Genomic DNA, 14,060 nt, shown 5'->3' on the forward strand with positions numbered 1-14,060 from the left:
AATAAAAAATATTTATTGAGCAGCAAACTTTTGAATTGTCCAATACAGTCCATTTAATAGTGCCTATCAACACATTTCGTTCTTTAGAATATAATTCTGCTTTAAATAATTACTCTAAAAGGTGGAAAAGGCACGTATCATTTTATTTCGTACATAATGCCAGAGTATTTTATAAAAGCAATTTATTATGAGCAAATCATTTCTGTGTTTTTGTTTCCTGTTTTTCTAGATATGACAGAAATGGCAGTGGACTGATCTGAGACCGTTTCACAGGTCATTGAAGCACAATATTCTTCCCAAGAGACAGTAAAAGCAGGAAGGATTGGATATTCAGGGTTTTTTAACCTTGATTTGTCCCGCTGATATGTCTATTGCATTAATTTAATGGATATTTGTCCATTGTTCCAGGCATAAATGATAAGTTTTCCCTCTATGCCTATGAAGGCCGTGTTTCAGCATAGGCTTCAGAAATTGAGGCACTTTAGAGGAGTCCATCAGTTTGTGTTTAGGTAATTTCGTCACATTTAAATAGTCCGGTCTCCACGTTTTTGTCAAGATGGAGTCCTACCTCTTCCCCTTCGACAGCCTGATCTGTATGCTCTTGGGCATCTCCTTCACGGTGTGGTTCACCCTTCTTCTGGTGTTCATCATCGTACCTGCAATCTTCGGTGTGTCCTTTGGGATCCGCAGACTGTATATGAAGTCCCTCATCAAGCTTTTTGAGGTGAGTGAGTTGATGTTGAGTATGTCTGTCATTTTACAGTAATTACATTACTCAACAAGAATATCAGAATGATTTCTAAGGGATCATGTTACACTGAAGACTGGAGTAATGATGCTGAAAATTCAGCATTGTCATCATAGGAATAAATTGCATATATAAATATATAAATTTAAAAAATGGTTGTTTTAAATTGTAAAAATCTTTTCACAATATTACTGATTTTTACGTTATTTTTCATTTTAAAAAAATACAGTGCTTGTTATAAGCACAGGACACTTTCATAAACATTTTAAATATGTGACCGATCCCTGAACACGAGCTGAGAAAAATGATACAGAGATGCTTTTTTTTTTAGATGATTTTCTGTTCATTTAGGAATTAATTTAAACCATTCTAAATTTTATTGGAATATTGCACATTTTGGCAATGCTGTTTTTTGCCAGTGCTGTTTCAGAAATTGTCATATTGCATGTTTCCACCCAGAAATGGCGAAACAGTGGCCTATTCTTGATGCTCGAGGATTCTCTTTTTGGAACTGACAGCAAGTATCACAGATTTCACATACTTTGTGTAGCGTGACACAAATCACTAGGTCTAATGCATGACTTAATGCTAAAGATTTGCATCCTTACTTTGTGATTGAGATGCATCAAGAATAATTTTGTAATCGCATGGTTTTTCTAAATGAAAATTAAAATCCTGAGGTGCCTAAATGTTCCTAATTGTTGCAATCATTTGTTTACTTAATGCATGTCGGTAAGAGCTCTGTGTGTGACCTAAAATAGATTCTGATGATTTCCTATGGTGCCACTCTCCTCTCATCCATCTGGACTGATGTAGTCACTCTGTCCGACCCTCTCCAGACTCCCTAAGAAACTCCAGATGGCTGTTTTCCAGTGACTAACTTCCCTGTACTCTGCTGTCCTGTGACCCTGAACAGGGGAGCGAGATTTAGTCTGACAAGCACTTAGACATCTCTCAGACAAGAGATTCTCAGACAAGAGATTTAGTCTTGACTGTTCACTCTTTCCCTATCCCGGCCTTCGCTTCTGCTTCTCCCTGAGTCAGAGCATCATCAGCGCCCGCGAGAGTCACTGTTTACTTTGATAGAGCGCATGGACATCTTTCCACACTCGGTGCTCAGCTGCTGTCCTTGCTTGGCTCATCCACTTTAATGATCCCTAAGGGAAAATTCAGATGCAGCAACAGCAACATCAAATGTTGTGTACACGTGTACATACATGTGCAGGTATAGATAAACAAAGCAAAATAAGGAAAATATTTACAGTGTTCCTGTGAATCTTTAAATTAATGTCTTAAAACATCTTAAATTCATTTTGAGCAAATTTAAAGTCATACTTTTGCGTTTACAAGCGTAAACCTCTTCTTTTTGGTGATTCTGTTCTTTTCAGTGGTCACTAACAATCTTTAAAACTTATTTGAAACTCTCATTAAAAAGTTATGCTCAGTATTTAATCAAAATGCAGTGTCTTGTAGTACTTGATTTAAAAGAATCAGTTCAGAAAACATTCAAAAATATTTCTGGATATTATTGGGTTTTTGGTTACACAGTAAACTATATCTGGCATTTAATACAATGTTAACATTGACATTTTGTTTTGACCAAATCATTGAAAAGAACTGGTTCAAAAGTATGCTGAACTGTCAGTGGTTGTGGTTTTCAGGCGCTCTGGCTGAACTCCAGGACCCAGCAAGGACACACGGATCAGCCGTTGCCTTCTCCTCCCCAGTGGTGTTTTGGGCGGCTGGCTGTGATTCTGTGGAATTGACTCCCCAAAGGCTGTTTACCGCTTGAATGTTGTTTGTTTCCTCATTCTCATGACAGCTGTTTGAGGTCTCGTGGGGTCTCAGTCCAGCCTGCCTTTGGGGATACAAAATAATTGTAACATGGTGTAACAAAAGGACAATTAAGTGTTTCAATTATTACGATATTATGACTCATGTAATTTAATTCCCTAATGAAATGCATCATCCATCACCATGATGCAATGGTTCAGTAAAAAACTTTGCACCTTTAAATTGGTCAAGTATCACAGTTTGAAATATATTATTGCTGCTTTTAACACGAAACTACTGTGGACACACCACTGTGCTGAACTATTACAGTTTGTGATTTGCTTAATTTGTGTGTCTAATTCTCATTCTGTTTTCAGTGGGCGACCTTAAGAATGGAGCGAGGAGCTAAGGAGAAGAATCAGCACCTCTACAAACCCAACAGCAATGGTGAAACACTAAAAAGATCATTGCCACCGACATCATATCTTCAACATCATCATAACCCTGCTTTTTTTCCCCCCTCAGGGATTATTGCTAAAGAGCCAGTGTCCCTCGAACAGGAGATCCATGAAATGAGGCGTGGCGGTGCAGAGCCTGAGTTTGACATGTCTGACATCTTCTATTTCTGCCGGCGAGGAGTGGAGAGCATCGTCGATGACGAAGTGACCAAGCGCTTCACGGCGGAGGAGCTGGAGTCCTGGAACCTGCTGACTCGAAGCAACTACAACTTCCACCACATCAGCACCAGGCTCACGGCACTCTGGGGAGTGGGAGTGCTCATCCGATATGGCTTTCTCCTGCCACTCAGGTGAGAGGAAGGTCTATGGGTGCTGCATGAATGCTTTGTGGATGGATATTGTTAGTGATAGTAGTGGTTTTTAAATTGGTAACCACTTTAAAGGAGTTGAACTGGCTCTCATATTCCTGTGCATTCTTAAAGACATGCTAGCAGAAAGATCAGCTTTAAGACTGGATTACATTACGCAACTTTTGCACACAATTTTCCCCTGATTTGCAGTCTGGACGAGTCGATGTTAGTTGCTGAAGGTCAGAGCCATATATATACCACGCAACTTTCTGTGAAATAAACTTTTAATTTATTTTCTTTTAAGCTTACGACTTTGTTTTCATCCGGTTAGAGGATATCAAACATTTTAGTGTGTGATTCCCACATTAGGTCTGTAAGTGGGTGATTCTCAGTCGTTTAGTCTATGATGCCCAGTAGGGCTGTTAAAATGGCTGAAAAACGAAATTCGAATTTTGTACTTAAATATTATCAAAATTCAAATTATATTAAAAACTGATCAGTCGATGAACGAACGGTCAGCGGTTTTAAACTTTCAGCAATTTTAAACCATCAGCAGCTTTAAGGCTTTCAGGTGCCAAATGCTAAGTGCTGAAAGTTAAATGGACACCTTATATTTTTATTCAGAAGAACTGTGCTGAAGAAATATTCAAGTCACCTGAGGCTGTTCGCAGTCTTCCCTAGCCCAGGATGTGTACTCTAATGCAGACATAATGTTTGTGCTATGATTATGCTAAGCAGTGTCATTATTAGATTTTGCTTTTAAAATTTGCTGTGTTGCTCTTAACAGGGTCACGCTTGCTTTCACCGGTGTCGGTCTTCTCGTAGTTCTGACGTCAATCGTTGGCCTGTTTCCAAATGGAAGGTATGTCTTGGTCGACTTCTGAAGGTTTAATACCTGAAGCTGTTATGTTGTGATTTAAATGCTTGGTAATTGATTGACTTTGTCTATCTATGACTGTCTGTCCTGTGATGCACAAGTTTGGCTCAGTTGTGCTTTAAGAGAAAACAGTGTAAACATTGATGTAAACTACCATTCAAACGTTTGCAGTCAGTAAGATTAAAATAGGATCCCTTTCTTCAGCAATGATAAATTAAATTGATCAGAAAGTGACAGGAAAGACTTTAATAGTGATTTCTATTTCAAATAAATGCTGTACTCGTGAACATTTTATTCATCAAATAATTCTGAAAGAAAAACGTATCCCCAAAAATATTACAACGCAAGGTGTTTTCAACATTGATAATAAGCAATATTGATAATAAGAAAAAAAATTGAGCAGCAAATCAGCATATTATAATGATTTTAGATTGAGTAATGATGATTATGTGATTATATAATATATATTATTGAGTAATTATGCTGAAAATTCAGCTTTACATTACAGAAATAAATGTAAATGTGTATATGAACACTGATTTCTCTAATGGGCAGAATGAAGAATTATCTCAGTGACAAGGTTCATCTGATGTGTTACCGGATCTGTGTAAGATCCCTCACGGCCATCATCACCTACCATGACAGGTACTGACACATAAACACTACCATATGCCAATATTAAAGGGGTCATATGATGTTGCTAAAAAAAGAACATTTATTTTGTGTATATGGTGTAATGAAATGTGTTTTTGCGGTTTAAGGTTCAAAAAACACATTATTTTCCATGGCTTGAGTGAGCGGTTTGCGGCAACCACATGTGACGACCCCGGGCTGGACTCTGCTTCGTCCACGGTGAAAGCCGATCCGGCGATCCACAGCGCGAAGTTGATGTATTTCCTCAGCGACCAGCACAGATCAGCTCCAGGCATGACGAAGCGGATATCGTCCTCTTTTGGAAGACCAAGCAAAGTAGTTTCGCTTTCACAACGAAGCACACAGCGTCTTTACGACATGGCGGCAGCAACAATACTACAGCCAGAATAAAAGTTACGCCTTCTTTCTTTGCGTGAACATTTAGGCGGCGTTATGCAAATCTTCCCACATCGTGACGTAGACATGTGGGGGCGTGTTAGAACGAGCCGTTTTAGGAGGGCGTGGTTGACTCTTAACTTTTATAAAGAATATCTCTTTGGATTTGAGACTTTAGTCTTTGCAACTTTACAGATCTTCTTTATGCACCAAGAGCTTGTAACACTCCAAAGAGAAAGGAAAAATTGAAATCGCATCATATGACCCCTTTAAACACAATTAAAGATCTCTATGCCTGGTTTTACTTTTCATTTTTCTTGGTATCCACTTAACTTTTTTTTCCCTTAAAGTGAGAATAAACCCAAAAACGGAGGAATCTGTGTGGCCAATCATACCTCACCTATCGACGTCATCATTCTGGCCAGTGACGGATGCTACGCTATGGTAGTGTGATGTTTGTGTTGATGATTTAGGTTCAGTGTTGATATTGAATGCATTATGCATTAACTCTGTCTCTCTGTGTGAATCAGGTGGGTCAGGTCCATGGTGGTCTGATGGGGGTCATTCAGAGGGCGATGGTGAAGGCCTGTCCTCACATCTGGTTTGAGAGGTCTGAAGTGAAGGACCGACACCTAGTGGCCAAACGGTAACATTGCATTTCCCTCGCATATACAGTATTCAACTCCTCCAAGATTAACTTGCAGTTATGATTTTAACATTGCTGTTTGTCCCAATCAAACTGATTTAATTTTTTAGATTAAGTGACCACGTTGCAGACACAAGCAAACTGCCAATCCTCATATTCCCAGAAGGTGAGTGTTAAAACTCCTGCTTATATTACCATTTCGTACTGAAGTATATGAATATATGTGGAATAAATACACCGTTTTGACATTTCTAAAGGAACTTGTATTAACAACACTTCAGTCATGATGTTCAAGAAGGGAAGCTTTGAGATCGGCTGCACTGTTTACCCTGTGGCTATAAAGGTTAGAAGTTAGAACAGCCTCCTTTTTCTGTTATGTGCTGGCTTTGTTGTTTATAAAGTGTTTTAAAGTCCTATTGCTGTTATTTTGGCAGTATGACCCTCGTTTTGGTGATGCGTTCTGGAACAGCAGCACGTTTGGGATGGTGAACTACCTGCTGCACATGATGAGCAGTTGGGCCATTGTGTGTAGCGTCTGGTACCTTCCACCAATGAGCCGCATGGTGAGTGGTGAAGCTTCGAAAGAGACATATGCATCACTATATACACACCGCTGTTCAAAAGTTTGGGGTCAGTAAGATTTTTTTAAGAAATGTATACTTTTATTGAGCAAGGATGCATTGATTGATCAAAAGTGGCAGTAAAGACATTTATAACATAAAGATTTCTATTTCAAATAATAGCTGTTCTTTTGAACATTCTATTAATCGAAGAAACATGAAAAAATACATTCACAAAAATATTAAACAGCAGATTTGTGAGAGCATTAGACACTGAAGACTGGAGTAATGATGCTGAAAATTCAGCTTTGATGACAGGAATAAATAATATTTTAAAATATACTAAAAAACAAAACGGTTATTTTGGATTGTAATAATATTTCACAATTTTACTGTTTTTATTGTAGCTTTGATCAAATAAATCAGCCTTGTGAACAGTGGTTTGTATATCTTTTCAGAACTCTGAGACTATTTTTGAGCTTGTTGGTCAATCATTCACTATGTGTAGGTGAGTTTTAAATTCATATTTTTACAGGAAGGGGAGGACGCTGTGCAGTTTGCCAATAGGGTCAAAGCGGCCATCGCTAGAAAGGGAGGACTGGCTGACTTGTTATGGTGAGTTCCCATATTAAAGAGTGCCAAACACACAAGTCACTAAATAGGATGTGCACTGACATTTTGAAATTAAATGAAGCTCAAAGCCTTTGTGTTTTGCGTGTTCACAGGGATGGTGGTTTAAAACGAGGGAAAGTTAAAGAAGTTTTCAAGGAGGAGCAGCAGAAACTTTACAGCAAGGTTTTAGTGGGCAGCAGCGAAGACCGCAGTCGCTCTTGAAGGGAAGCAGCTGTCTGCTTGACTTTACACATGCTGCTCGGTGCTCACAGCGAGAGCCTGGACCCTCAGCGGATGCAGTGCGGCCCTAAACTGGCCCCTTCCTGAACCTGCTCAGACTGAACTGTAGAACTGAACTGATGAAGTCATGGTGGGAAATACTGCGTTGCCAGACCCTCGGCTCACTGCTGCGCCTCAGGAGCTTTTGCATCATTGCACGAAAGTGTCTGTGGCATTCAATTCTTGGGCTGACTATGATTTCAGTTTGGAGTGAGAGTTACACATGGCATACTTGAGTGAATTTTTTTTCCTTCACAGTCTGTTACAGTTTTGAATATTTGTACTGTTACTTATAATGCATGATGTCCCAGGAGAAGAATGAGTGGAAGACTTTGAAGTGATTTATTTAAGCTTGTAAAAAAAAAAATCAGAGGAAAAGTTGAAAGGATGGTGTGCATAGAACTTTAGTGTTTGTAGAACCATGAAGAACAATATCTGTTACGTGTCTAGCTGCTCAGCGTTCATCTCCTCATGGCAGCCTCTCTAGTGTGCTGTTTGTTCTTTTTTTTTTTATAAAATGTTTTTTTTTAAAACATTGAGTTAATTTCTACTTTTAATTCGTACATTCAATCTATCAAGCTAGTAAAAAGATCATACTTTTTTCTCCCAGTTCAGATTTATGTTTGTATTTATTTTATTATTTTGTCAGAATTGCGGGTTATTATCTCGCAATTCTGCCTTTTTTTGTGATAATTGTGAGAGAAAATCGCAATTTTGAGGAAAAAAGTCAGAATTGTGAGTTAAATTGCAATTAACGTATTTTTTTTTACTCCGTTGTGGAAAAAGAAAAATTGCTATGTAATAAAAATAGCCGCATTTTTTAAAAGTTGTATCACTTTTAACTGTCGCGAGACCGTGTCAAACGCGAAACGTTGCAACAGATGCGAAACATATTGGTCGAACACTTGCGTCTAACGCATGTTTACTTAAAAACAGGAGATGGGAAACGCTTTCTATGTGAACGGCTCAATATAATATCGTGATAAATATTGACGATAATTAGCCTAACATTTTATCAATGTACTCTCCGATACAGCGAACCTCTTATGTTTACCAGTCGAACGCGTTACGTACTCCCAAGCGTACGTTTAGCTCACTTTACTGACTTATGAATTTGTGTAGTTACTGAAGTTAAAATACAATGTTGTAACTTAATTTTAAAGTATTTTACGACCTCCCCACCTTAATTAGCACGTCAAAACGGTTTACAAAACATTTTATTTTCGTACTACTTTTTAAACCTGTCTTTGCGGCTTGATCCTATTTACCAGAAGGTGCAATCAGCTGAGAACATCATGTGCAGATGTTTCAGGGTGGTGCTGACTCCACACAGAGCCTCCTCCATATCTCTAAGCTACAGAAGAACTTTAAAAATACACCATAAACACGGCTGACCCCTTTAGTCTTACTGGCACAGGCCAGGGTAAACACAAACCAATTTTGTTGTTCTGAAAGGGCATTTAAATTGAAAGCTCGTGGCAGACAGATGACATTTCGACTGAGTTTGACAGGTCCACCACCATGGGGGTTTCGTATCTGTGGAGGAAGAGACTTCAGGAGAAGCCTGACTGTCTCAAAGGTGAGTTAAAGATATCTGGCCCACATTTTCTTATGAACAAAATATGGAATGTGTTCAGCATAAGATGCCTTTGATTTCTGGTGTGTTAAGGAGCTGTGAGGACTTACCATAGAGTGTTTTGTCAGGTTTGTGAAGATAGCCGGGCAGGTGATGCTGGGATGCAGGTGGGGGACGTCATACTGGAGATTAATGGTCAGGATACTGGAGCCATGTTGAATATGGAGGCTCAGAACAAAATTAAGACATCTGAACATCAGCTGTGGCTTCTAATTGAAAGGTGGTAAAATAAAATAAAAAAATGACTTTGCTTTGGCAGAATTACATTCAGTTTCATAACTAAATGCTACATTCTTTACAGGTTTACCATGTTAAGGCATATTTCAACCCTAAATTACACTAAAAAAAGACAAAGTGTATTTTAGGTACCATGCAGGGGGCTTGTTTTTTAATGCATTATTTTCACAAGTCAAAACTCAAATTACAATAATCTAAAATTACTCACCTAACTGTAATGCAGGAAAAAATATTTTTAATGTATTATTTCATATAAAAAAAAAACATTTGAATTTAAAAATTAAATTTTTGCATTCATTTAAAAATGAATCATTCAAAATTACAATCAGCATTGAGAATAAAGAGAATTTCAATTAAATAAAAAAAAAATGCTAATTTCAAAAAACACTGTAAACCCAGCAGACAGAAATATATTCTATGAACCTTTTGCTAATGTTCCTCTTATAAAAAAATATTTCTATGAATGTTCAAAACACCCAGTTTGTTAATGTATTTTTAAATGTTTTTCTTGGTTATGCAAAATCATTATGGGAACATTTCATTTTGAATGTTCTGTGAACATTCTGAAACAAGTAGTAACATTTTTTTAATTAAACAAATTTCCAACTAAAATATGTCAAGAAAAAGCATTAAATAGCAATAAATAATGTGTTTGTGAAGACCAGATAACTTTGAACGAACATTCTATGAATATTTATATTAAAATATGTATATAATACAATATTTTAGTTTTTTGAGTTAATGTTTTCCAACACTGTTGTGTGATGCTTTTTCACTGAAACCCAGAATAACCTAGTTTCTTATTATCTTACAGACCTGCAAAAACAGACGTCATACAGTGCTGCGGTGATCCAAGACTTCCTGTTCATTCGGTTAGTTATTCACACAGTTAACTGACCAGCTCTTTGTGAACATAACGTTAATGTTAAATGTTGCTACAGGGAAGGCCCATTCAGCTTGTTTGGATCAAACTAGTGAGAACGATCCTGTTTTGTGTATTGAAACTTCCTGCTGTTCTCCTTCAACCCAGGAGCCCTCAGTCCGGCCAAAACAAACCCATGAGTCAGGACAGGGCCAGTCCAAGAGGTCAGTGCACCAGAACCATACTGAGATGTCTTCAAACAACATCACGTGTTTCTCATTGTTCATGTGTTCAGAGCCCCACAGGAGAGAAACTATGGTCCAGAGCAGCTGAAGCAACACGATAAGGTGGGAGCATGCGAGTACTAATTGTACATTTTAGTAATGTTTGGCTTGAATTCAGGTTTGTACATTTGGTTTAATAGCATAAAATGGACAAAACCTAATGTTCAAGTCTTTTGAAGTCTCTGCTGCCATCTTGTGGTCCAGTAAAAAAAACAAAAACAAGCCTAATCTGAAGAAATAATATTTTATCCCTGGTTTTATTGGCAGTGTTATTTAAGTATCAATGTATCAACTATATATTATAGTTTTTATTATAGTTTTAAGTATCAACTATATATTATAGTTTTTATTATAGTTTTAAGTATCAACTATATATTATAGTTTTTATTATAGTTTTAAGTATCGACTATATATTAAAGTTTTTTTAATGAGATATAATTTTTTCCATTTTCTCGTTTCATTTTCATTTCATTTGAATATATTTTTAAAGTGTTACTTTTTAGTTTGAGCTTATTTAGTGAGAAATGTTGCCTTGGAAACTAGCTAAAAAAGTTATTTTATTTCAGTTAATGTTTATTTTTATTTCCATGAAATCATTTTTTAACCCTGTTTATTGGTTGCAGGAGTCCACCGCAGGACATAACTCTGCATCTGATTATATCCAAACAGTGTCATATGAATCGCAGACTACCAAGAAAAAGTAATACCAATATTATGTTTGGAATACTAATCTACTACTTATTGCATACTTCACATTGTATGCATACAATTTTAAAAATATGCATATATATAGTGTGTTCACATACTATTATTTTCCACATACTGTACATTATTGTTTCTCCTCTATGCCCCGCCTTTCTGAAACGCGTCGATTTTTACAAAGCTCATCGGTCTGAAAAGCGAGGTGCGCTCTGATTGGCCAGCTATCCAGTGCGTTGTGATTGGCTGAATACCTCAAGCGTGTGACAATGTTACGCCCCTACCATACTGTGATGATGCCCTGTCAGGCCAGAGCGACGAGACAAAAACATTAAAAACCATTATAAACAGGCATTTGTTGCATCCAGTGGGGACATAATTACGGATTATAATGACTTATACACAGCTTGTAACACTCCAAAGAGAAAGGAAAACTTGAAATCGCATCATATGGCCCCTTTAATATTTAATATTTTCTCTATTTGTTTCTGCGAGTTTTATATTCACATTTAATATTAATATTTTTGTGGAAATCTTGATAAATTTTTTCAGGTTGCAAAGAACATAATTTATTTGAAATAGGAATGTTTTGTAACATTATAAACGTTAATCGGTTTAATGCATCTTTGTTAAATAAAATGATTAATTTCTTCCAAGCATAGCCCATGTCATTTTGTCCCATACCTGTTGAACTCACATTGCTGTTTGGCTCTTTTCTCAGGGTGAGTTTTAACTATCCAGTATGGAGCTATGGGCCAGTTGATCCTGAAGAGCTGATGAGAATCAAGCGAAGGCAAGTTCAACCTCAGCAGCCCAGACAGTCCAACACTTTCAGAATACTACAGGAGGGACTAGAACGTGAGTGTGTTCATTTCACTGCATTTCTTGCATTCAAACCTCTTGAATAATAAGCATAAGGATGCCTCATGTAATAAAAACACACATGAATTGTACAGGAACATCACTGCCATCTGGAGCGGTCCAGCGGAGTCAAAGGTTTCGCACTTGTGAGAGATGTGGTTACATCATTGTGTAAGAACCCTTCGATTAAGCTCATATTATATATTACGTATTGTCTCAAGAAAGAAAAGTGATAGTGTTCTGATATTTTGTCTAAGTGTGTTTTAAGTATTCAAATATTTTTGAGGGCAGTTCATGTCAGGAATGCATGAAGATCACAGGCATGTTCAGCTCGGTTGTCTGTGTGTCCTGCTGCAGAACTCAGGTGGTGAAGATCAGAGAGAGACGCTACAGACACGTGGAGTGTTATACCTGCAGGGACTGTGGCTTTAGTCTCATGGAGCGAGGACATTTCTGTGTGGATGAGGAGCTGTACTGTGGGAAACACGCTCAGCAGAGATGCCAGACAGCCAATGGCCTTCACTCACCCCTCTCTCCCTAAAAACACTGGTGAGGAACACTTGAAATTAATGTTTTAATATGTTTTCAGCTGTTTTATTTTACTATCATTGAGCTGTTATAGTTCTTATTAATATTTTGAATCAGTTTTTATTTTTATATTAGTTTTATTAATTGTATCATACGTTTTTGTCATTTTAGTAATTGTTTTCTTTTTAAGTATGCCTTTTTTAAATTAAATATCAGTTTTACTTTAAATTAAAATGAGACATTTGACTTGCCAACTTGCTGGAATATTTACTTATTTAATTTTTAGGTTATGTTCATTTTATTTCTGGTAACAAAAATGTTTGTTTGTATAGTAATAATACTGGTTTTCAGTAGGAGTATTTCATAGACCATGCCCATAATTTTTAATGATGCTGTTCCAAAATGTTTGTAATAGTGGCAAACATATAATTCACCTAAAAATTCTGTCTTATTTTATTCTATGCAACACAAAAGGAGAAATGATCTCTCTAATCAATGAAAGTGGATGGTGACCAGGATTATCAAGCTCCAAAAAGGACAAAGAAGCACCATGTAAACATCACAAACAGTCCTGAAATGTTCTGAAGCCGTACAATAGCTTTGTGTGAGGAACACATTGAAATTTAAGTCGTATTCAATACAAATCATGCATTAAGGGATAGTTCACCCCAAAATGAAAATTGAGTCACCATTTACTCAACCTCCTGTCTTAACACCTATGAAGATATTTTGAAGAATCTTGGTTACTAAGCAGTTTTGGTCCCCATTGACTTCCATTGTATTTTTTGTCCATACTATGGAAGTCAGTGGGAGCTGAAAATGTTTGGTTACGAACATTCTTTAAAATATCTTCTGCAGAAGAAAGTCATACAGGGTTGGAAAGACATGAGGATGAGTAAATGATGACAGAATTTAGATATTTAGCTAAATTATTTCTTTATTGCACATGTTCTTAGTCCTCTGTAGAGGGCACTATTTTCTATTCTATTTCACTATTGTTTCACTATTGCATTACAATAATTGAATGCCTGCAGTGTGTGACTTTGAGCTGTGGCTGAACGATGAACTTATGCTTTCAATAAATGTCTGGCATCACTGTGAAAGAGATGACATCATCAGAATTCATGTTAATGCTATAACATCGAAAAAAGAGTGTGGCATTACATGAATAGCAATTCACCTCAGTAGCCTGCAGTCTGACCTAATTGTATTATGTAAGGGAATACAGTAAAAGAGAGTTGTTCGAGGGACGTGCCCTGTTGACTTCCACTCCCCATGCAGAACTATGAAGGCCCTGAATGACTGGTTTCAGGAACAATACAAACACGCATTATCCTCACGAAGGAACGTGCTGTTTGTTCACGTAATGTTTATTATTAAAACCCTAAATGACAATGGAGATTCATTAGTAATGAATGATGGTGACTTGGTGGTTTGTTTACCTAACTGTGGAAAACAACAGATTAATGTACAAGTATGAATTATGAAACAAGCTAAATTTATATAGCACATTATACAATACAGATTCAAAGCAGCTTCACAGTAATAAACAGTGAAATAACAGTGTTAATGTTGCAAAATTCATCAAATGACTTTAATTTTAGCTGTAAATGCTTATTTC

General features: G+C 37.0%; 2 protein-coding genes across 2 annotated transcripts; both read left to right on the forward strand.

Moving 5' to 3' along the window:
- The first annotated feature begins 210 nt into the window (after positions 1-210).
- Positions 211-7,941, forward strand: LOC107758670 (glycerol-3-phosphate acyltransferase 4-like). Its single transcript, XM_016576472.1, has 12 exons — positions 211-724; positions 2,899-2,968; positions 3,047-3,329; positions 4,117-4,191; positions 4,762-4,851; positions 5,586-5,679; positions 5,766-5,881; positions 5,992-6,047; positions 6,139-6,224; positions 6,316-6,444; positions 6,977-7,056; positions 7,167-7,941. The coding sequence occupies exons 1-12, from the start codon at positions 557-559 to the stop codon at positions 7,273-7,275; spliced, it is 1,356 nt and encodes a 451-aa protein (XP_016431958.1). The 5' UTR covers positions 211-556; the 3' UTR covers positions 7,276-7,941.
- Positions 7,942-8,186: 245 nt separating this feature from the next.
- LOC107758671 (PDZ and LIM domain protein 2-like) lies at positions 8,187-13,150 on the forward strand. Its single transcript, XM_016576473.1, has 10 exons — positions 8,187-8,911; positions 9,037-9,188; positions 10,020-10,077; positions 10,236-10,291; positions 10,363-10,414; positions 10,975-11,051; positions 11,772-11,908; positions 12,007-12,082; positions 12,269-12,460; positions 12,914-13,150. Exons 1-9 carry the CDS (start codon positions 8,819-8,821, stop codon positions 12,450-12,452), a joined length of 885 nt encoding a protein of 294 aa, XP_016431959.1. The 5' UTR covers positions 8,187-8,818; the 3' UTR covers positions 12,453-12,460; positions 12,914-13,150.
- The last annotated feature ends 910 nt before the right edge of the window (positions 13,151-14,060 follow it).

Source organism: Sinocyclocheilus rhinocerous, unplaced genomic scaffold (assembly GCF_001515625.1).
Source record: "Sinocyclocheilus rhinocerous isolate Xijiao unplaced genomic scaffold, SAMN03320098_v1.1 scaffold623, whole genome shotgun sequence".
In the NCBI taxonomy this organism is placed as follows: Eukaryota; Metazoa; Chordata; class Actinopteri; order Cypriniformes; family Cyprinidae; genus Sinocyclocheilus; species Sinocyclocheilus rhinocerous.